At 41.1% G+C, this 24,487-nt stretch overlaps 1 protein-coding gene across 1 annotated transcript; it reads right to left on the minus strand.

The window, feature by feature from the left end:
* Positions 1-253: 253 nt before the first annotated feature.
* Positions 254-5,131, minus strand: LOC132996157 (claudin domain-containing protein 1-like). The gene is made up of 4 exons (XM_061066481.1): positions 4,840-5,131; positions 2,119-2,226; positions 1,715-1,852; positions 254-474 (listed from the first exon to the last, which is right to left on the minus strand). The coding sequence occupies exons 1-4, from the start codon at positions 5,129-5,131 to the stop codon at positions 254-256; spliced, it is 759 nt and encodes a 252-aa protein (XP_060922464.1).
* Positions 5,132-24,487: the final 19,356 nt, after the last annotated feature.

The following is a 24,487-nucleotide window of genomic DNA, read 5'->3' on the forward strand; positions in this document are numbered from 1 at the left end:
GTAGTAATCTACTCTTAACCAAGCATGTGCAGTGCTATACACGTCTTTCTGATTTACCTTTTTTTAAACCAATTCCCAGAGAAAGATGAAAATCAAATCTTTTAATGCAGCAGATAGGGTCTTTACTGCAGTGTGCATGCACTTTAATCCATCGGAGGTGCACAGATTGACCCAAATCCCGCTCCTCTGAGATCATCCTATAAAATCCATCTCGGTGTCAGAGCGGGGTATGAATTCACACGGCTCTCTGTGTCTATGCAACGCGGTATGCTGTCATGCGGTAGTAATTCTGACTGTGGCTGCGTGCCGCCCACACCAGCAGCGCGGCGGCCATCATGTGGAGCGGCGAGGAGATGAGAGCCAGGTAGAGGGACCAGCCCAGTGAGCCATCCACCTTGTCGGGGAGCATAGACACCCTGTGGAGCAGGTCCATCCCTGCCAGGTAGCAGCACACTGTGGCTAAGGTGCACAGACCTGCAGGGAACAACCATTAGGGGGCAGACCGAGACACTTCTTACATTTATTTCTGTGCCTGACATTTCACACGCTCATATTTTTGGACAAATCAAACAATAGACACACGGTGATTGAAGTATTGCTGCAAACTAGCCTATTTTTCCACATCAAACATTTTGAGAAATCCTCATAGGGAAATCAAGATAAACAGTAAGAGAGAGTGAATGTGAGCCAGCATGCAAAATATCAGGATCCTGAACCTTTAACAACCATCCTTCATTTTGTGATTTTGCCCTTTGCATTTCTTAAATTCAAAATGGCCTAAAATTTCCCTGATTTGGACGGCGATGCTACACAGACTCAAGCCAAAATGGACAATTACTGAATTTACGGACATTGATCGAATGCTGTTGATGGTCAAAAAGTAGATTAGCTGTTGTGTTATATTGTATCTCTCTCTGATGTTGTATATTGTTGCATTGCTTTGGTCTGCTAATAGTCAATATTGCTGTTTTAAATCTGACTAAACCTGCAATAACTTATTTTTGACCAACCGGGAACAATGCAACTAATAGCCTAGTAAAAACAAAATTAACATATGGCAAACATGTAGCGCACAGCAGAAACTGATGCATTTTTGGCCACACGATGATTATAAATCCATTATTCTTTATTCATTATTCGCCTTTGAGCTCTAACTTGGTCTCATCCACCTGCTAAAAACTCTGCTGTGGTCCCCAGCTAGTTTCTGTCTGCTGCATGTAAATCAGGTTTATGAGAGCAGGTTTTTTTTACTGCCTGCCACACCTCAGCATTGGGTTGCTGGAAGAGGTGAGAGTTTCTTGTAAGTGCGCTCAACACGCAACATTAACAATGAATTGAAACAGCTCGGAAACGCTTGCATTTCTGGTTATTGTGGCACTAGCATGAACATAAAAAACCTAACAGAAATAAATTAGAATATTCCGAAACATGTTACCTTCTTTACCACGGTTTTAATTTCCTTTATATCAAAGCGTGATTTGATTTCTTCAAATAAAAAATTGGGTTTTGCACATGTATTTAACTGTGAACATGCCTTTATGTTGCTGATGAACTCATGTAACACTGCTGATGGACTCAAGTAACCTGCGGGTTCAGCCCGAGGCAAACTACTTTCAACATTCTCCTCAGTTGCTTATTGTTCGCTTAATTATTGTCTGCAGGAGCATAAAGAAAAATGCCGACAATTATGAGGTTAAGACTGAACAGGTCTTACCAGCCAGCAGGTGAAGCACTCCGATGCCGAGGGTTGGGGTGAGGCTCCGGCAGAGGCAGGCAAAGAATCCAATCAGGGCTGCTAACACCACTAAGCCCAGTGATACCAGTGGCAACAGAAACTGGCACCTCCACAGGTCTAGACACAGGAAGGATGCAGACAGTGGGCTTTACAGTGACTTCAGTTTTCCACCTTCTTTTGCATGACAGACAACAGGGACCCAATTCGGGACAGTGTATTATTCAGCATCACATATTGGACATAATTAAAGGGATAATTCCCCCAAAAAATGACAATTCACTCATTATCTACTAACCAAGATGCAGATGGAGGGGTGGGTGAAATGTTTTTACAAGCAATGAACACCACATGAACATGGTTAAAGCTGCTGAGACAGAACTTACAGGTGCGCAGCATGTCCTCTCCACTGTTGTGATTTCCTGGTTCTTTGTACTTGGGAGTGAACTGCTGAGACAGAGTGAAGCTTCGACACTCCAGCACCATTTTGGCATCTGAAAGAGGTTGCTCACGTAAATAAGCTAAATCGGAGCATGACAGTTAACTACACGTAGCATGATACAGTACATTAATGATCTTTTCATGTTTTATGTTATGCCATGTGCTGTCAGTAGTACTCTTAAATAAACGACTCCCTTACTATCAAAACATATGACAGACAACGTGTGACGAATCTTTAGTTTTCTCAGCTTCTTTTGAAGAACACAATGTACAATCCACTGTCTAAACTACATAACAAATGCCTTTATTATGTGGTTTAAATCCGAAATGCTTTTATTCAAGTTTTGGGGTTTGACTGTCAGCCTTTGTACGTTGGACAAAGAATCTTCTCTGTATACAGATCCATGTTGTAATGAACTAATATATTTAAGTCAACTGAGGCTCCTCCAGTGACTTCTTTTATTCACCACTGTGAACACAGATTAGAAATTCAGCCGATGGCATACGCATGTGGGCCAATTAATGAAGCTGCACTTTTGTGACCCCAACATAAAGCTTAAAAAACCAAAGTTGCCTACTTATACAAATATCCTAGAACAAACGTGGACCCTGCAAACATGAGGTGCTCTAGGTAAAGTGTAATCTGGATGTGAACCTAAAATTGCCCATTTCGTAAATAGCAAACAACTAACTGAGGCCACTTTTTGGATATCAAATGGTATTTCTATGGCTTAAGTGTCCAAAACCTGGACTGAAGCTGTTTTGCTTTGCCTGCTTCATCACGCAGCCGTGCACATTCGTCTTCATGTGGGTTTATTCAAACACAGTTGGGTGTGATTGAGCTCAGACCGGATTGACAACTGCAGAAATCCCCTGTTCTGCAAGTGGTGATGCGTCCTCTGTTCCACCTGTTTGGAGGGTGAGCCACACCTGCGGTTTCTAACGGCCGAGGTGTGGCTTTTGCAAGACAACATCTCCACAACTTTGCAGCAGGACTGCTTGACATATAGTATTGAAAAATGTTTACCCTCATTGATGCTGCTAAAAACTTTAATCCTGATGATGTTTTCTTACACTTGACATCTATTGCACTTCTGTCCGTCCTGGGAGAGGGATCCCTCACATGTGGCTCTCTCTGAGGTTTCTACATATTTTGACCTGTTAAAAGGGCTTTTAGTACTTTTTCCTTAATCTTGTTGAGGGTTAAGGACAGAGGATGTCACACAATGTTAAAGAACAAATAAGGAGTCTAATAATGGTGAATTTTTTTATGTAAAACTCCAAGGAAATGTATAAAAGATCAGTTATAGCCACAGTTTCCTGCTACAGCTTTATGTCTGCTGGATTCAGGTAAGCTAGTGTTATTTTGAAAACTCTAGTGTTTTTTGTCTTATAAAGATATAGTTTAAAAAGTTTATGAAGTTTAGATTGATGCTGCTGCATAATAAACCGTGGCCATGACTCATTCTTGTTCCACTGCTGTGTTAGTGCGAATAGAAAGAAAATGCAGGTTTTGATTTCCTGTCAACATCAGTGATGCTTTTATTAACACTTTTTATTCAGACACATGATCCAGTTTCTAATTAATCAACAAAATTACAAAACGTCACGCAATAAATACTTTGATTTTGAGATGGAAATATTTTGTATTCTGATCACTGTAAAGTTTTTAACTTCTAACATTAAGAACTCTCCCAAAACACAACTATGCATCACATTGAATCACAATGTTACATGAATTTGGAGATTATAAAAAGGTTTAGATGAGACATTAATATTGATCCCTCACATGTGGCTCTCTCTGAGGTTTCTACATATTTTGATCTGTTAAAAGGGTTTTTAGTAGTTTTTCCTTACTCTTGTTGAGGGTTAAGGACAGAGGATGTCACACAATGTTAAAGCCCTATGAGACGAATTCCGATTTGCGAATGTGGGCTATACAAATTAAACTTGATTGATTGATTGATTATTAGTTAATAATAAATACTGAACAGAACGAGTATTTTAGATGGATAAAAGGAAGCAAAGAGTATTGGATGTTGCCACACAGACACAGGCACTGTTGATAGGTTGATTTCAACTGTAGAGAACTGAAAATCTTTAAGTTGTCCTAATACCTCATTGTCTTGTATAGAATATACAATTTTGAATGTGAGTCATTTAACACCAGCATCAGTGACACACAGTGCTCCCAATTTAACGACTTTGTCACTAGATTTATCGACTGTTCATCTTCCCTAGCCATTAAAAAAGAGCCCCGAAGTCAAAAGACTCTATGGGAACGTGTCAGAAGTTAATGTTGGTCAGTTGAGAAGAGCCCTTTAACACACCAGTTATCCTTCATATCCTAATCCTGATGATGTTTTCTTACACTTGACATCTATTGCACTTCTGTCCGTCCTGGGAGAGGGATCACTCACATGTGGCTCTCTCTCTCTCTGAGGTTTCTACATATTTTTACCTGTTAAAAGGGTTTTTAGTAGTTTTTCCTTACTCTTGTTGAGGGTTAAGAACAGAGGATGTCACACAATGTTCTGATTTGTGAATGTGGGCTATACAAATAAAACTTGATTGATTGATTGATTGATTGATTGAACTTAGGCATTTCTGGGGGGGGTGATGTGTGCCACAGTGTGAGGAGGTGAGTGAGAGAGGTCACCACGTACCTGGCTCCTTGTGCCACAGCTTGTTGGCGGGCACGAGCACGCAGCGCCACCACAGGCCCACGGTTCCGTTCAGCCGGAACAAGGTGTCGCTGTACGTCTTCTCGTCGAACTCCCCGTCCAGGAACTCCTCGTACAGGGAGGACAGCTCGGACACGTTGGCCTCTCCGTGCACGCTGGGGCTGCTGTACTGGTACCAGTGCTGCGTGCCGACGGCCACCGACACGTACACGGTGGCCAGGGCGCTCAGCACGCAGGCGATTACCAGGGCCGTGGCGTAGCGGTTGTCCACCATTGTTCACACCAGGAGATTAGGCACACTCACACACACACACACACACGCACACGCACACACACACACACACACTCTCACCTAAATCACTGTGGCATCGTCAAGTCTGCAGCGAAAGATGCAGCGAATAGAAAAAGAGGCAAAGACAGTTGGTGCCATCTGTTCCCTTGTCCCACTTCCAAGCACCCCCCACCAGCAGCTGCAGCCCGCTATAATAAAAAAAACCCTCTATTCCTCCTCGAAGCATCCAACACAAGCCCCGGATCTGATCATCATCATCATCATCATCATCACAATAACCATAATGATGTCTGCAATAGTCGATGCAGATAGCTTTGGTCCGCTTGGGTCCGCTTGGGTCCGCTTTGGATGGCAGGAGGATGATGCCGGTTGCGCGCAGGATAACGGGGAGTTGTAAACACACTAATCCATGTGTTTTCCTCTTCCGGTTTGCGAGCCTCTGTCCATCGAGGTCATCGAGCGAACCGGAGAAACGTAAACACGTGTTCAGGGAAATAGTTCATTGCATTGGTTGGTTGATTGATTGATTGATTGATTGATTGATTGATTGATTGATTGATTGATTGATTGATTGAGCTTCCAAATAATTAGTTAGCCTTGGAACAAATTGTGAAAGATATCCATCACTGAGACCACCTATTAATTAACAACAACAATAATAATAACGAGGTCAATCACGTTTATTTTGATTATAACTCGAAACAAAGTTGAATAAAATATAATACCACTAATAAATACAGTTCAGTCAGACAACTCCCGTTCAATTGTTTATTGTAAGAGTAGAACACATTGAGATATGATGGGGGTTTTGAGCAAACATTCATAAAAATAAATTATTTGAGGGTGATGTTTGTTTACGGGGGACTGATTTTGAGTTATTGAATTGAAGAAAATGCTGAGCCCTCCAACTGTGGAAATAACTGAGACAATCTAAAGCAGGAGCAAGGCTTTCGGGGTCGTCACGTCTCAGAGGAAGGTCGGTTTGTTTGTTATCAGCCCAGCAGTGAAAATAAACATTGTGGCGATGGATTATTTGACAGTGAAAACATTTAGATGGTGAATCAAATTGGACCTAAGATTGAGCCTTGCAGTACACCACAGGTAATGTGAGTTTTTGTAAAGCTGTGATTACCATGAGCATCTTCTTTGTAAAAGATATATAAAACAAATAGTGCAGTGTGCCACAAAAATAATTGATGGCTCTTAAATCCCTGTCGATTGTTCAAGGCAGTCATTGGTGAACTTGAGGGGGACAGTGTCTCCACTGTGTAAATCTCTCAAACCTGACAAACTATTAACCTAACCTAACTGCCTCCAAGTAATCCTACATATTAGTTATAGACTTTGCTGGGAAATTTTTTCTGTATTGAATAAGGTTCTTTATATTATTTTTAGCCAATTTAATATTCCATTGTAAGGTTTGAAGAATTTTTTTTATGTAAAACTCCAAGGAAATGTATAAAAGATCAGTTATAGCCACAGCTTTATGTCTGCTGGATTCAGGTAAACTAGTGTTATTTTGAAAACTCTAGTGTTTTTTGTCTAATAAAGATATAGTTTAAAAAGTTTATGAAGTTTAGATTGATGCTGCTGCATAATAAACCGTGGCCATGACTCATTCTTGTTCCACTGCTGTGTTATTACCAAGTGCGAAAAGAAAGAAAATGCAGGTTTTGATTTCCTGTCAACATCAGTGATGCTTTTATTAACACTTTTTATTCAGACACATGATCCAGTTTCTACTTAATCAACAAAATTACAAAACGTCACGCAATAAATACTTTGATTTTGAGATGGAAATATTTTGTATTCTGATCACTGTAAAGTTTTTAACTTCAAACATTAAGAACTCTCCCAAAACACAACTATGCATCACATTGAATCACAATGTTACATGAATTTGGAGATTATAAAAAGGTTTAGATGAGACATTAATATCTAACAAAGTTAAATTAAGTTAATCCGAAACCGTGCAACCCATAAAAAAAATCCACAATCTGGGATTCTTGCTGACGATAAAGTCCTTTTTCCTTCCAGAGACGTTGTTGTTGTTCTCATGGGAATTCATGAGGAATTCAGCACAAATGCTATTGCTGGCTTGACAGTAGCCATGACAACAGCACCAGACAGGATGCAGTGATGAGACTGATCTGTTGACTGACTCCACTTGAAGCTGTAAGTGAGGAGAAAACAAACCAAAACATTAGTTTGATAAGTACTTTTTCGGCCTGTGAGGTTTTCCAAACAAGCAGAACTCAGTATCTCTTACCTATGCCATCCACGGTGATGGAGCTGCCATCAATGTCGAAGCCGGTGACTGATGAAGCTGCATCTAGCAAAACGTTTGCAATCGCAGTGTTGTCAGGAGCAGTTGTGCCAATGAATTTGAGGTCACAAGAATTGATGATTGATCCATTACTGCGGGAGGAGGAACAAATAAATGTTAAATGAAATATCAGATTTAGGCTGCAAACCTCAAAATTTAACAATATGACCACAAATTACCTGAATTTCACCACTTCCAAGGAAGAGAAGGAAGAGAATTTGTTTCTGTATAGAGGTTCAAGCTGCAGAAACAGAAAACACATGGTATTTTAAAAAATCAACTTGTTTTATACTTGATGTAATTTCACTTGATATTGTTTTGGCTCCTTGATAAAAAATACTAAAGTGGAAAACACAATAATGTGAAGCCACAGGTTTTATTTTGAGAAGAGGCTTACCTGATTCTTTATGTTAGCAGCTCTTCCTTTAAAAGCAGCAGATGATGTATCCAACAAGTCGGTTGTGAATGTTTGCTGAAGCGACCTGAACACCACTTGCTTTGTTGTGATGGCAGCAGTTGTTGTGGCTCCAGTTGTAGCTGTTGTTGCAGCTGTTGTCGCTGGAGCTGTAGCTGTTGTCGCTGGAGCTGTTGTCGCTGGAGCTGGAGCTGTTGTCGCTGCAGTTGCCGCAGTTGTAGCTGTTGTTGCTGCAGTTGTAGCTGTTGTTGCTGCAGTTGTAGCTGTAGTTGCTGCAGTTGTAGTCGTTAAAACTGGACTTTCTATAACACATTTTTTAAAAGTGCAAATAAATAAATCAATCAATATGTACATCTTCTGCTGTTTTAAGAATCAGAGTTAATAATAAATACTGAACAGAACGAGTATTTTAGATGGATAAAAGGAAGCAAAGAGTATTGGATGTTACCACACAGACACAGGCACTGTTGATAGGTTGATTTCAACTGTAGAGAACTGAAAATCTTTAAGTTGTGCTAATACCTCATTGTCTTGTATAGAATATACAATTTTGAATGTGAGTCATTTAACACCAGCATCAGTGACACACAGTGCTCCCAATTTAACGTCTTTGTCACTAGATTTATCGACATGTTGTTCATCTTCCCTAGCCACTAAAAAAGAGCCCCGAAGTCAAAAGACTCTATGGGAACGTGTCAGAAGTTAATGTTGGTCAGTTGAGAAGAGCCCTTTAACACACCAGTTATCCTTCAATGATAAAATTAACAGAAACCACCCTTTAATCACTCCCAGCCGTTTCACCCACCCACACTACCCCAGAAAAGGAATCAAGGACCAATTCACATGTGACGTCATTACTCAATCTAGCGACTTTCAGCTACATTTTAGAGAGCCAATGGCTTCTTCTGGTGAGATTTTTTTGGAAACACTGATTTCACATTTCGAATGATGAGAGCGTCGCTGATGAGCTGCTCCATTTTAACAAGCTTAACACTTCTTCTGATGCACGTGCTGCAGTTGCATTAGTTTTGTTTCAAAATCCACTGTCACTTGTTTAACAGAAAAATGATTGCTGCATCAGACACATGGTTCTTAATTTTTGTCATAACAGGCAATACATCAATCATAGTGTCACCTATTAAAAGCCCCTTGAACATTGGTGGATTACTGTTATAAGCAGTTTTTCCATAAGTATTAAGAGAGAACGCTTCTCTGCAGAGGAAACGGTTCTGCTGGTGCTCAAAGGCAAAGTACATGAGCAGATCATCTGCGTGACAACAGTGTTCATGCCCTGTGCAGCATGTGGATGCATATTACTATCTTTATAAGGCCTTATGAAATAACAGGAACATACTGGACGATTAACTTTTGAGGTAGTTTGATCAATGCACCAACACTGCAGCCAACCCCAGCTCATTTGAGGATAATTGGACAGATTGGTGAACAGATGAGTGCAGTAGTATGAACTGGATGATGAACTTGGCTGGGGGAGTAACAAAAGTCAGTTGTGTCATGCTGTGAGATAGATGTTGTATACACTTACCTAGTACTTTGACTGTGGTGGGATCTATCATCACGTTGAAGGTGCTACTGTTACTATTTACAGCTGTTACTAAGGTTTCAGCAACAACAGCATCCGCTGGTAGTTCTGAAGCGGAATTGAACCCAATGTTCAAATCTGCATCAACTCCATCTGCTTTAATTGGTCGTTGCCTAAATCAGGAACCCAAAACAGTATTAATAATAATATTTCCTGAGTGTAGATTAATCCAAACGTGTAATTTGTACATGAAACTATCAACACAGTGAGTCAGTCGACCTGAATTTAAACAATATTAGTAAAATAACAAATAACTTTTTACCTGAACTCTTTCACGCTGCACTTGTCGAAATTAACAAATTTCTTCTTGTATATTTTGTTGCACTGCAAAAAAAGAAGCAACACTTAGACGCTGTGAAGATTTCAAACAATTTTCATGAACTAAATTAAGGAATTAATTGATATTCTGGTGGGAATAAATCATCACAAGTGTTTTTCTAGAGTAAAATGTAATTAATGGGCAAAACTTACACAGCTAATGAATAATATATAGGATATGAAAGTGCACTCACCGGCCCAACAAGTTTTTGTTCAAGAGCTTTGAATGTAGAGCTTTCTCGGTTATTGAGAGCGACAGTAAATGGCTCATTAGGCAAGCCCAGAGAGACAGTGTAAGTAAATTTAGAAGCAACAGTTATAGGTACAGTTGTAGCTGTTGTTGGTGCAGTTGTAGCTGTCGTCGGTGCAGTTGTAGCTGTCGTTGGTGCAGTTGTAGCTGTCGTTGCCGCAGTTGTCGCTGTCGCAGTTGAAGCTGTGTTTGTAGCTGTTGTTGCTGCAGTTGTAGCTGTTGTTGCTGCAGTTGTAGCTGTTGTTAGCGCAGTTGTTGCTGTTGTTGGTGCAGTTGTAGCTGTTGTTGCTGTTGTTGGTGCAGTTGTTGCTGTTGTTGCTGCAGTTGTAGCTGTCGTTGCTGCAGTTGTTGCTGTTGTTGCCGCAGTTGTAGCTGTCGTTGGTGCAGTTGTAGCTGTCGTCGGTGCAGTTGTAGCTGTCGTCGGTGCAGTTGTAGCTGTCGTTGCCGCAGTTGTCGCTGTCGCAGTTGAAGCTGTGTTTGTAGCTGTCGTTGCTGCAGTTGTAGCTGTTGTTGGTGCAGTTGTAGCTGTCGTTGGTGCAGTTGTAGCTGTCGTTGGTGCAGTTGTAGCTGTCGTCGGTGCAGTTGTAGCTGTCGTTGCCGCAGTTGTCGCTGTCGCAGTTGAAGCTGTGTTTGTAGCTGTCGTTGCTGCAGTTGTAGCTGTTGTTGGTGCAGTTGTAGCTGTCGTTGCCGCAGTTGTCGCAGTCGCTGCCGCAGTTGAAGCAGTTGTAGCTGTTGTTGCCGCAGTTGTTGCTGCAGTTGAAGCTGTGTTTGTAGCTGTCGTTGCCGCAGTTGTAGCTGTTGTTGCTGCAGTTGTAGCTGTCGTTGCCGCAGTTGTAGCTGTTGTTGCTGCAGTTGTAGCTGTCGTTGCCGCAGTTGTAGCTGTTGTTAGCGCAGTTGTTGCTGTTGTTGGTGCAGTTGTAGCTGTTGTTGCTGTTGTTGGTGCAGTTGTTGCTGTTGTTGCTGCAGTTGTAGCTGTCGTTGCCGCAGTTGTAGCTGTTGTTGCTGCAGTTGTAGCTGTTGTTGCCGCAGTTGTTGCTGCAGTTGTAGCTGTTGTTGCCGCAGTTGTAGCTGTTGTTGCCGCAGTTGTAGCTGTCGTTGCCGCAGTTGAAGCTGTCGTTGCCGCAGTTGTAGCTGTTGTTGCCGCAGTTGAAGCTGTCGTTGCTGCAGTTGTAGCTGTCGTTGCCGCAGTTGAAGCTGTCGTTGCCGCAGTTGTAGCTGTTGTTGCCGCAGTTGTAGCTGTTGTTGCCGCAGTTGTAGCTGTTGTTGCTGCAGTTGTAGCTGTTGTTGCCGCAGTTGTTGGTGCTGTTGTTGCTGCAGTTGTTGCTGTTGTTGCCGCAGTTGTAGCTGTTGTTGCCGCAGTTGTTGCTGTTGTTGGTGCTGTTGTTGCTGCAGTTGTTGCTGTTGTTGCCACAGTTGTAGCTGTTGTTGCCGCAGTTGTAGCTGTCGTTGCCGCAGTTGTAGCTGTCGTTGGTGCAGTTGTAGCTGTCGTTGCTGCAGTTGTAGCTGTCGTTGCCGCAGTTGTAGCTGTCGTTGCCGCAGTTGTTGCTGTTGTTGGTGCTGTTGTTGCTGCAGTTGTTGCTGTTGTTGCCGCAGTTGTAGCTGTCGTTAGCGCAGTTGTTGCTGTTGTTGGTGCAGTTGTAGCTGTTGTTGCTGCAGTTGTAGCTGTTGTTGCTGCAGTTGTAGCTGTCGTTGGTGCAGTTGTAGCTGTCGTTGCTGCAGTTGTAGCTGTTGTTGTTGCAGTTGTTGCTGTTGTTGCTGCAGTTGTAGCTGTCGTTGCTGCAGTTGTTGCTGTTGTTGCCGCAGTTGTTGCTGTTGTTGGTGCAGTTGTAGCTGTCGTTGCCGCAGTTGAAGCTGTCGTTGCCGCAGTTGTAGCTGTTGTTGCCGCAGTTGTAGCTGTTGTTGCCGCAGTTGTAGCTGTCGTTGCTGCAGTTGTAGCTGTTGTTGCCGCAGTTGTTGGTGCTGTTGTTGCTGCAGTTGTTGCTGTTGTTGCCGCAGTTGTAGCTGTTGTTGCCGCAGTTGTTGCTGTTGTTGGTGCTGTTGTTGCTGCAGTTGTTGCTGTTGTTGCCACAGTTGTAGCTGTTGTTGCCGCAGTTGTAGCTGTCGTTGCCGCAGTTGTAGCTGTCGTTGGTGCAGTTGTAGCTGTCGTTGCTGCAGTTGTAGCTGTCGTTGCCGCAGTTGTAGCTGTCGTTGCCGCAGTTGTTGCTGTTGTTGGTGCTGTTGTTGCTGCAGTTGTTGCTGTTGTTGCCGCAGTTGTAGCTGTCGTTAGCGCAGTTGTTGCTGTTGTTGGTGCAGTTGTAGCTGTTGTTGCTGCAGTTGTAGCTGTTGTTGCTGCAGTTGTAGCTGTCGTTGGTGCAGTTGTAGCTGTCGTTGCTGCAGTTGTAGCTGTTGTTGTTGCAGTTGTTGCTGTTGTTGCTGCAGTTGTAGCTGTCGTTGCTGCAGTTGTTGCTGTTGTTGCCGCAGTTGTTGCTGTTGTTGGTGCAGTTGTAGCTGTCGTTGCCGCAGTTGTAGCTGTCGTTGCCGCAGTAATAGCTGTTGTTGCCGCAGTTGTTGCTGTTGTTGGTGCTGTTGTTGCTGCAGTTGTTGCTGTTGTTGCCGCAGTTGTAGCTGTCGTTAGCGCAGTTGTTGCTGTTGTTGGTGCAGTTGTAGCTGTTGTTGGTGCAGTTGTTGCTGTTGTTGCTGCAGTTGTAGCTGTCGTTGGTGCAGTTGTAGCTGTTGTCGCTGCAGTTGTAGCTGTGGTGTTACCTTCTTGGCTTGTAGTTTGGATAATTCCGTAAAGAACTAAAATACAAGATTTGTGCTTAACTGGTGAACAAATATATTAACTTACAAAATAAATGTGGTAAATGACTGTGTTATAAGTAACTAAAAAGTTTGTTGTGATTAATCACATTATATTCCTTATATGTTAATATTATTTAATATTTTCTTGTGCACGATATTAGAGAAAGTTTCTACCAAGTTGTCTGACTAAAGTCACATAGAATTGATCATAACAGACCTTATTCTTATTTATTTCAAGACAATCTGAAGTCAATCAGTTCAACCTTATTTATCTTACCTGTTAGAATCAGGAAGACTGATTTGATCTTTCTGGTCCCCATCCTGTCAATGTAATCTGCAAAATCAAAAAAGATAGATGCAGAATGTGAAGAGATTTTGTTCCACAGTTGGATTAGTGACCCTCAGAGATGTATTATTTTTCTCTGATGAAACTGTTGAATGAGTTAATACTAGGGCTGGGCAAGTTAACTTGTTTATATCGAGTTAACTCATCACTTAATTAACTCAGACAATTATTTTATCTCGCATTAACTCAGGTTTGATTATTTATTGTTTTATTGTGAAAGTCAGGCTTTTATTTTGTGAAAGTCTGTTGCTGACTGCTGCGGAACCGGAAAAAAGAAAATAATTGGCAGATAAACAACCATGGATAAGGCTACGGAGCTTTTACATGGCCATTTTCATTTTAAAGTCCTTCCAGACGGCGGAGTCGACAGAACCAAAGTTATTTGTAGCCACTGACAAGGTGAATTTTCTTATCACCGGAGTACTTCCAGTCTAAAATATCACCTTAATGCAAAACACACAGTTGATATCAGCAAATCATTCAACGAAACAGCGAGTGGAGCGAGGCTTCGGCAGACTACGTTAGACGCAGGGAGGAGTATACATTTTTCATAACGAAGAGGATAACATTTATACCCTGGCAGTGGCATTGAGCTTTAATTTTGTATTTGCTTTGATAACATTGTTCAGTTGAGATTTACACTGAATATTTTATTTAACTGCTACTCTATTAAATGCTGATGTTAAAAGTGTTTGCACAACAAATGTTATGGCACTTTCGTTCATATGGCAGAACATTGAAAATAAAACTGCGCTATACACTACTTTTGAATTCATTATTGGATTTTGCGTATACAAATGCGATTAATCGTGATTAATCAGGGAAATCATGCGATTAATCACGATTAAAACTTTTAATCGTTGCCCAGCCCTAGTTAATACACCATCGAAAACATCTTGACTATATTTGCAATATTCTGTATTAAACTTTTTTCAATCTTATTTTGATCCACACAAACAACACCAACTCAACTTTCCACCTTCTAAGTGTAATTGAGACTCTACAATTCAAACTGCAGTCTGAAACAAATCCTTTGGAAGTTTTCCATCAATTTTATAATTAATTCATAAGAGTATTATGTATTTGGCGGAAAAACCTTAACATCCCTGAATAAAAATAAATAAATCAAAAAGTTTTGTTTCTAATTCATAATGAAATACATGTTGCATCTTTAGCTCAATGGTTAAACAATAAACAAAATGAGTATAATACATAATCTCACAAACATTCAACACACAGACACAATTTAGAAAGTGGACAAAAAGTTCTAAACTTGTACTTACCCCAATATAGATCGGTACAAGACGGAAAGTTATCGATTCCCTTCTTTTTCAACGAACAGGTTCTTATAATGTTCACTTTTTTCTTAAATTCAGCTCAGTTTACGTCTGAAAGACTTCAAACCTCTCTTCTTCTGTGACAGTCGACTTCTACTTGGCTCTATATATTCAATTGTAAGAAGCTAATGACGTGACAGATTGGTGAATCATCGATCAGAAATGCTGCAATACCTCCCAAAATACCAATGTGTTTACAGTTTGTTTACCTGGCATGGTGCCACGGTCCTCTCCCATCTTTTGTCCTTTGTGAAAAGTACAGGTGCATTCCATCGACGTGAATGTTGGAAGGTTCGTCATGTGTGACAGTAAATCAAGGCAAATGAACAATTGTAGTTGACTAAAGTGAATACGAGAAAACTCAGATGATATTACAATTTTTTTATTGTAAGCAGCCATGGAATGAATATCTTAATGCGATATTTGGATATGCAATACAGGTTAAGTGTGAAACTTCAATGTTCATATGGACACATGCAAAGACATTTTAAAGACGCACCAGGTTTATTTCCTCATATTTGTTTGAGGGTGTGCCAAGTTGTCACACCCTTGTGTTTTGGATTTGGTCAAAACCAAATCCAAACACAAGGAAGACACGGGTAAATATCAAAAACACAACCAAAAATCGAAATGTTCCAACGCCTCATGACAAGGGCAGTACTCCTCCATCAATGTGATTTCTTTTCATTGTTTTTAATAGAAGTTGAATATATTTACATTCCATCCTGAATGTTGGTGAAAGACAAAGTTTCAATGGTAACAATTGGAGCATAGTGTTGACATAAGGACGTATGCTTTTACTGCTGCTTTGTTGACTATTGTTCACGAGTTATAAGTGCTATAAAAATAAAAAACATTATTATTTACGGCATTTTAATGATAGTAGTTGCTGTGATGTATTCTTATTTTGCATGTGATTTGTCCATTTGCTGGTGTTGTAGTTGCAGTCCGTCGCGATTTCAGGTTCACTGTTGCTGGGTGGATTTTGTCACAGCAGTCGCGTTAAAATGAAGGTGAGAGACCAAAGACCCAAATTAACAGAGGGAGAATTCCACACAAAAACCTAATAAAAATTAACCCAACCAGATTATGGCGATCCGAGTGGGATTAGGCACATTTGGAAGCTCAATGCTAGTTAGAAAGAATACCTTATCAAGTAATCAACAGCCAGACAACGCCACCTCAGGAATTTCTACTGAAGAACTATCAGTCAGTAGGGTAACAGGCAAAATAAATTAACCAGTGTTCAAACAAACACAATATACCAAAACCTATGGGGTTGGCATCAGGTTAGAAAATAATTAAACCGAGGCCCAAATTACTCAGAAAAGAATATCAAAATTAAACAAAATCCGCCGTGGCAATGGGGCAGACACTTGACACCACTAAACTAGGTTTGAGATAATCAATTAATATAATTAAATGAATTAAACCAAAACTCCATTAATATCAGTTCCCCAAAATGGAACATAAAACGTAATGCAACTAATTCAAAAATAGCAAACAAAAATGTATGTCAAATGAAAAGGAGGTAATATTGATTCAATGAAATAAACAAATGATCACAAGCTAAATAAAGGGATAAAACAATTCAAATAATGATGAACTAAAACAATTTAGGTCAAAAGAAGGAAAGTAACCCCACAGTCCACTCAACCATTGAACATGTGACCCGAGCTAAAAGGGACCCAAAGGCTTAGGTGGCTGTGTAGCTGTAGCATCCCCGGCTGAATGATGGTCTGACTCTCTTTTTACTGATGGTTCAAAACTCTTTATTTCCATCTCCATACATGCTGTGGTAAGTGTAAACACACCGTTAGAGCACCGTTTTAAACAACTTGTATAGTCCTTTAATGTTGTGATATTATTAACCAACTGTCTTTTACATTGTCCTTCATAAGGCTTGACTTTAACATGAATTTATACAAACATAAAAACCCTATGAACTTTATAGCTATTTATCTTAACAAAAAAACAAACTCTTAATAGAGGGCTGCATACAAACATATTCTTCTCAAATGAAATTATTTGTCACTTTATAAACCCCATCATATTATCATAAACATAACGACAAATTATTAGTGTGATGATAGTCTCAGTATGAGCATACTTAAGTTTGCCCCACATGTTGTAAATTTAACACACACACACGCACACACACACACACACACACAGTGTCCTCCTTACATTCAGCAAAACTGCAAAAGGAAGTTTAGAATTCAGTCTATAATAATGACAATAGGAAACAAAATATCCACAAACCTTGTGCCTTTACCAGCCAGGCGCTAAACAACTAAAGGTCATATTTTTTCATTCAACAAGGAGGCACACCTGCCATTTTATCGATCATCTTTGTTTTTCGGGATCTACCTTTTCAAACTAAAAACAATGCCATTTCTCTTTCAGACAACACCATTTCAAAATAAATGCTTCAAATACCAGTAGTGTTTTTTCCGCCTTTAATTCTCACTTAAAACTAATTTCTGGAACCGCCTCTCTTACGTAACACCTAAAAGAATCCGACATGTCCTGTCTCACAAAGATGCAGAAACACTAATTCAAGCCTTTGTTACATCGAGAATTGATTCCTTATTATCAGGGTCGTAATCTTTAAAGACTCTGCAGCTTTTCCAAAATGCTGCAGCACGGGTCCTGAAAATAACCTGAAAGAGATCACATTTCTCCAGTATTAGCTTCACTACACTGGCTTCCTGGTTAACTCTAGAATAGAATTAAAAATTCTCCTCCTCACCTACAAGGCCTTTAGTAATACGGCACCATCATACCTTACAAGGCTCATAGTAGACATCAACCCACTAGAGCAACGCCCTCCAAGAATTCAGGCTTAATTGTGGTCTCTAAAAGTAGAGTAGGAGCCATAGCTTTCAGCTATCAAGCTCCTCACCTAATGAATCATCTCCCAGTGTCAGTTCGAGAGGCAAACACCTTCTCTACATTTAACCCTAGAACACTAACGTCGGTGATTTTTACCTAAGCGAGTGTGGTCATGGGATTTTCATTGTGTTGCTGCTGCTTGAGTGGCATGGGTCCTTGGGTAGCTTCAGTCTGCTCTCTGATGTCATAGAAGGTAGGCTAGTTTCCCTGCTCCCATCCCTGTTTTTTTCAATAGGCACGTGTTTGGGTAATTTTCACCCGGCGTACATGTTAGAGGGTACATTTTTTTTTAATATGTTATAAGTTGTAAATGATACAGGGAGACTGTGCCTTCACCGAACATGTCCCAGGAGTGGCGAGAGACTGATATGCCTGTGTTCAGGAGCTCTCTGACTACCTACATACTGAATATCAAACATTTATACTGACTGGATTTGGAGATTTTGAAAGTAAAGTCCAACATTTTCACTGTGGAATAGATAATTTCAGGATTGTCACTGTAGAAAATAGATCATTTCAGGATACTTCAAAGTACTGTAAAAACACTTTGCTCAATACGTTCAGAGAGAGACTGATATGCCTGTGTTCAGGAGCTCTCTGACTACCTACATACTGAATATCAAACATTTATACTGACTGGATTTGGAGATTTTGAAAGTAAAGTCCAACATTTTCACTGTGGAATAGATAATTTCAGGATTGTCACTGTAGAAAATAGATCATTTCAGGATACTTCAAAGTATCTCTCTGACTACCTACTGTACATACCGAATATCAAACGTATTTACTGACTGGATTTGGAGATTTTGAAAGTAAAGTCCAACATTTTCACTGTGGAATAGATCACTTCAGGATTGTCACTGTAGAAAATAGATCATTTCACTATACTTCAAAGTACTGTAAAAACACTTTGCTCAATAAGTTCGGCTGGACCGAAGAACAAGTTCCCAGCTCTATTATTTTTTTTTTTCAGGAATCTTTCTTTAACGACCCCCTAATTTTTCCCTAATTTTAGAGCCTTTTTATAGTGTCACCCCATCATACCTTTTTTTTTTTTTCGTTTTATGAGATGTTTCGGGGAATATAAAAGAAGAGTACTTCAAATTGCCATTTATTGTTGTACATTCAAATATTTTGATGAGAAATATATTTTATCGGGTACATTATATCAGGTAAAATTTACTCAACATTAGTGTAACAAATTTTACGTTAGTTTTCTAGGTTTAAGAGTAGACTTAAAACCTTCCTTTTTGATAAAGCTTATAGTGAGAGCCAATCCAGGCTGGTCTTGGACCTGCTCCTGGTTATGCTGCTATAGGTCTAGAATGTCGGGGGACACATCACACATGGAGATTCTCTTTCCTCTTCTCCCTCTTTATCACATTAAAGACATTAATGTGTCATCTATACATGTTACTGAATTGACATCTGCCCCGGAGTCCCTGTGCCTGCGGCCACATCATGGATCATGATGATGGATGAATAAGATTACTACTATGTGCTTCTAGGAATGACGATGTTTGGTTCAATGCTTTTCTCAACACTGACAAATGTAATGGGTAAAACCTGAAAATCATCACCCAAGAGAGGAGAAACAATTTCAAACATTTTGAACCTTGTTTATTATGACATTTCTGACAGACACCCCAGAAAACTACTTGAAATCTCACAGAATAAAGAAATGTGCGATGATGTAAATCCACTATTTGTAAATATACAAATCGAGTTTTCCCATTTATATATATATATATACCAGATACACCATGACCTTTGATTAAATAAATGAGGTCGCATTGTGAAGCCCGCTATGACCTGCATGTGTTCCTTCATTTAATTTAAAATACAAATTTAAACATTAATTTTACATGCATTTGGAGATTATAGAAAAGTTTAGATAAGACGACATTAATACCGAACAAAGTTGAATATTGCTATGCCACAGTGCTCAGTGAAGTCAGATACATTTTGACTACAGTGCAACAGTACAGATACTTTTTTAACTCCCCAGTGTTTCATAGACAGTGTTGTTATGTTTCAATAGAACAGAAGCTTAAAGGCAGCTGTGTCATTCTGTCCAGGATCCTGGACGTCCCCAAACACTAGCGTGTTCAGTTCCACAGACAAACCTAATCCACAGTCATTGATGTGTCGGATCAGTGCAAAGTTGAACTTGGTGGTGAGTTCATTCAAAACAACAACACATGAAGAAAATCAACAATTTGGGATTCTTGCTGACGATAAAGTCCTTTTTCCTTCCAGAGATGTCGTTTCTTGATCTCATGGGAATTCATAAGGAATTCAGCGCAGATACTATTGCTGGCTTGACAGTAGCCATGACAACAGCACCAGACAGGATGCAGTGATGAGACTGATCTGTTGACTGACTCCACTTGAAGCTGTAAATGAGGAGAAAACAAATCAAAACATTAGTTTGATAAATACTTTTACGGCCTGTGAAGTTTTCCAAACAAGCAGAACTCAGTATCTCTTACCTATGCCATCCACGGTGATGGAGCTGCCATCAATGTCGAAGCCGGTGACTGATGAAGCTGCATCTAGCAAAACGTTTGCAATCGCAGTGCCGTCAGGAGCAGATGTGCCAATGAATTTGAGGTCACAAGTACTGATGATTGATCCATTACTGCAGGAGGACAAACAAATAAATGTTAAATGAAGTATCAGATTTAGGCTGCAATCCTCAAAATGTAACAATATGTCAACAAATTACCTGAATTTCACCACTTCCAAGGAAGAGAAGGAAGAGAATTTGTTTCTGTACAGAGGTTCAAGCTGCAGAAACACATGGTATTTTAAAAAATCAACTTGTTTTATACTCAATGTACTTTCACTTGATATTATTTTGGCTCCTTGATAAAAAAAATACTAAAATAGGAAACACAATAATGTGAAGCCACAGGTTTAATTAACGAGAAGAGGCTTACCTGATTCTTTATGTTTGCAGCTCTTCCTTTAAAAGCAGCAGATGATGAATCCAACAAGTCGGTTGTGAATGTGTCCTTAACAGAACTGAAAATCACTCGCGTTGTTGTGATGGCAGGGGTTGTTGTTGCTGCAGTTGTAGTTGTTGTTGCTGCAGTTGTAGTTGTTGCTGCTGCAGCTGTAGTTGTTGCTGCAGTTGTAGTTGTTGCTGCTGCAGTTGTAGTTGTTGCTGCAGTTGTAGTTGTTGTTGCTGCAGTTGTAGTTGTTGCTGCTGCAGTTGTAGTTGTTGATGCTGCAGCTGTAGTTGTTGTTGCTGCAGTTGTAGTTGTTGCTGCTGCAGTTGTAGTTGTTGCTGCAGTTGTAGTTGTTGTTGCTGCAGTTGTAGTTGTTGTTGCTGCAGTTGTAGTTGTTGCTGCTGCAGTTGTAGTTGTTGCTGCAGTTGTAGTTGTTGTTGCTGCAGTTGTAGTTGTTGTTGCTGCAGTTGTAGTTGTTGTTGCTGCAGTTGTTGTTGTTGCTCCATCTATAACACATTTTTAGAAGTGTTAATTTCATAACAGGCAATACAGCAATCATAGTGTCACCTATTAAAAGCCCCTTGAACATTGGTGGATTACTGTTATAAGCAGTTTTTCCATAAGTATTAAGAGACAACGCTTCTCTGCAGAGGAAACGGTTCTGCTAGTGCTCAAAGGCAAAGTACATGAGCAGATCATCTGCGTGACAACAGTGTTCATGCCCTGTGCAGCATGTGGATGCATATTACTATCTTTATAAGACCCCGTGAAATAACAGGAACATACTGGACGATTAACTTTCTGGTAGTTTGATATCAATGCATCAACACTGCAGCCAACCACAGCTCATTTGAGGATAATTGGAACAATTGGTGCTCAGATGAGTGCAGTAGTATGATGTATGTTGTATTTACTTACCTACTACTTTGATTGTGGTGGGATCTATCGTCACGCTGAAGGTGCTGTCGGGACTATTTACAGCTGTTACTAAGGTTTCAGCAACAACAGCATCCGCTGGTAGTTCTGAAGTGGAATTGAACCCAATGTTCAAATCTGCATCAACTCCATCTGCTTTGATTGGTTGTTGCCTACATCAGGAACCCAAAACGGTATTAATAATAACCTTTCCTGAGTGTGGATTAATCCAAACGTGTTGTTTATACATGCAACTATCAACACAGTGAGTCAGTCAACCTGAGTTCAAAAAATATTAGTAAAGTAAGAAATATCTTTTTACCTGAACTCTTTCACGCTGCACTTGTCGAACTTATTACCAAATTTCGTCTTGTATATTGTGTTGCACTGCAAAAAAAAAAGCAACACTTAGACGCTTGGAAGATTTCAAACAATTTTCTTGAAATAAATTAAGGAATAAATTGATATTCTGGTGGAAATAAATCCTCACAACTGGTTTCTAGTGTAATAAATTGGCAAAACTGACAGAGTTAATGAATAATATATAGGATATGAAAGTGTACTCACCGGCCCAACAAGTTTAACTTCAAGAGCTTTAAATTTAGTGCTTTCTCGGTTTTTGAGATCGTCAGTAAATATCTCATCAGGCAAGCCCAGAGAGACAGTGACAAAAGGTGAAGCCACAGTTGTAGGTTCAGCGGTTTTAGGTGCAACGGTAGTTGGTGCAGCAGTTGTAGGTGCAGCAGTAGTTGGTGCAGCGGTAGTTGGTGCAGCAGTTGTAGGTGCAGCGGTTGTAGGTGCAGCGGTAGTTGGTGCAGCAGTTGTAGGTGCAGCGGTAGTTGGTGCAGCAGTAGTTGGGGCAGCAGTTGTAGGTGCAGCGGTAGTTGGTGCAGCGGTAGTAGGTGCAGCGGTAGTTGGTGCAGCAGTAGTTGGTGCAGCAGTTGTAGGTGCAGCAGTAGTTGGTGCAGCAGTAGTAGGTGCAGCAGTAGTTGGTGCAGCGGTAGTAGGTGCAGCAGTAGTAAGTGCAGCGGTAGTAGGTACAGCGGTAGTTGGTGCAGCAGTAGTAGGTGCAGCGGTAGTAGGTGCAGCAGTTGTAGGTGCAGCAGTAGTTGGTGCAGCAGTAGTTGGTACCGCAGTAGTTGGTGCAGCAGTAGTTGGTGCAGCAGTAGTTGGTGCAGCAGTAGTTGGTGCAGCGGTTGTTGGTGCAGCAGTAGTTGGTGCAGCGGTTGTTGGTGCAGCAGTAGTTGGTGCAGCGGTAGTTGGTGCAGCAGTAGTTGGTGCAGCAGTAGTTGGTGCAGCGGTAGTAGTTGCAGCTGTTGTTGGTGCAGCAAAATAAACAAAAAAAATCCTTTTTTGTTATTAAATGAGACAACAGTATTGTTCATTGTGTGGTGCACCATCCATTATACCAAACAAATGTCAGCTGAAGTTAAATGTGGGGCTACTGTTACTTACACACTGCTGTGATGGAGCTGGGTTCCACCGAAATGCTGAAGTTGTTGGGACTGGACACAGCTTCTACTAATGTTGTTGCAACATTAGCAGAGCTGGGGAGTTCCGCAGAAGTGTCATTGAACACAACTCCCACTTCCACTTCAGTATTATCCACTCGTGCTGAGCCTTGTCTGCATCAAAACAAACATATATTTCAATCAAATTCTACTAACTGTGAGAAATTCTATGCATTATTATTTTTTAATTAATGAAGCTAAAAGCTCTCATATTAATGACAACACAGAAAGCACATATTCAGTTTGAATCTGAAAAATACAAAAAAAATATATTACATGAACTTGATGACATAAGTGCGGATGAAGATTAAGCCATATCTTGTCTTGAAGACAGAATCATACTGTGGGAAGGAAGCAAACAGAAAAAACATTCATAATTAAGAAAGAAACTACAAAAGTTAATTCGATTAAACTAGAATTATATGAAATCTGATCAATTGAACATTATCCTTACCACTTCTTCAACTTGTGCAGCAAGTGCTTTGAATTGACTGCTGTTTGGATCACTGAGTTCTACTACAAACACTTCTACTATGGTGGCTTTGAGAACTACAGTAGTAGCAGTAGTTGGTGCAGCGGTAGTTGGTGCAGCGGTAGTTGGTGCTGCGGTTGTAGGCGCAGCGGTAGTTGGTGCAGCTGTTGTAGGTGCAACAGTAGTAGGTGCAGAGGTAGAAGGTGCAGCGGTAGTTGGTGCAGCGGTAGTTGGTGCAGCGGTAGTTGGTGCTGCGGTTGTAGGCGCAGCGGTAGTTGGTGCAGCTGTTGTAGGTGCAACAGTAGTAGGTGCAGAGGTAGAAGGTGCAGCAGTAGTTGGTGCAGCAGTAGTTGGTGCAGCGGTAGTTGGTGCAGCGGTTGTTGGTGCAGCAGTAGCTGGTGCAGTGGTAGTTGGTGCAGTGGTAGTTGGTGCAGCAGTAGTTGGTGCAGCAGTAGTAGGTGCAGCAGTTGTAGGTGCAACAGTAGTAGGTGCAGCAGTAGTAGGTGCAGCAGTAGTAGGTGCAGCAGTAGTTGGTGCAGCAGTAGTAGGTGCAGCAGTAGTTAGTGCAGCAGTTGTAGGTTCAGCTGTTGTAGGTGCAGCGGTAGTAGGTGCAGGGGTTGTGGGTGCAGCGGTAGTTAGTGCAACTGTTGTAGGGGCAGCAGTTGTAGGTGCAGCGGTAGTTGGTGCAGCGGTAGTTGGTGCAGCAGTAGTTGGTGCAGCAGTAGTTGGTGCAGCGGTAGTAGTTGCAGCTGTTGTTGGTGCAGCAGTTGTAGGTTCAGCTGTTGTAGGTGCAGCGGTAGTAGGTGCAGGGGTTGTGGGTGCAGCGGTAGTTAGTGCAACTGTTGTAGGGGCAGCAGTTGTAGGTGCAGCGGTAGTTGGTGCAGCTGTAGTTGGTGCAGCAGTAGTTGGTGCAGCAGTAGTTGGTGCAGCGGTAGTTGGTGCAGCGGTTGTTGGTGCAGCAGTAGCTGGTGCAGTGGTAGTTGGTGCAGTGGTAGTTGGTGCAGCAGTAGTTGGTGCAGCAGTAGTAGGTGCAGCAGTTGTAGGTGCAACAGTAGTAGGTGCGGCAGTAGTAGGTGCAGCAGTAGTAGGTGCAGCAGTAGTTGGTGCAGCAGTAGTAGGTGCAGCAGTAGTTAGTGCAGCAATAGTTGGTGCAGCGGTAGTAAGTGCAGCGGTAGTTGGTGCAGGTGTAGAAGGTGCAACAGTAGTTGGTGCAGCGGT

Source organism: Limanda limanda, chromosome 22 (assembly GCF_963576545.1).
Source record: "Limanda limanda chromosome 22, fLimLim1.1, whole genome shotgun sequence".
Classification (NCBI taxonomy): Eukaryota; Metazoa; Chordata; class Actinopteri; order Pleuronectiformes; family Pleuronectidae; genus Limanda; species Limanda limanda.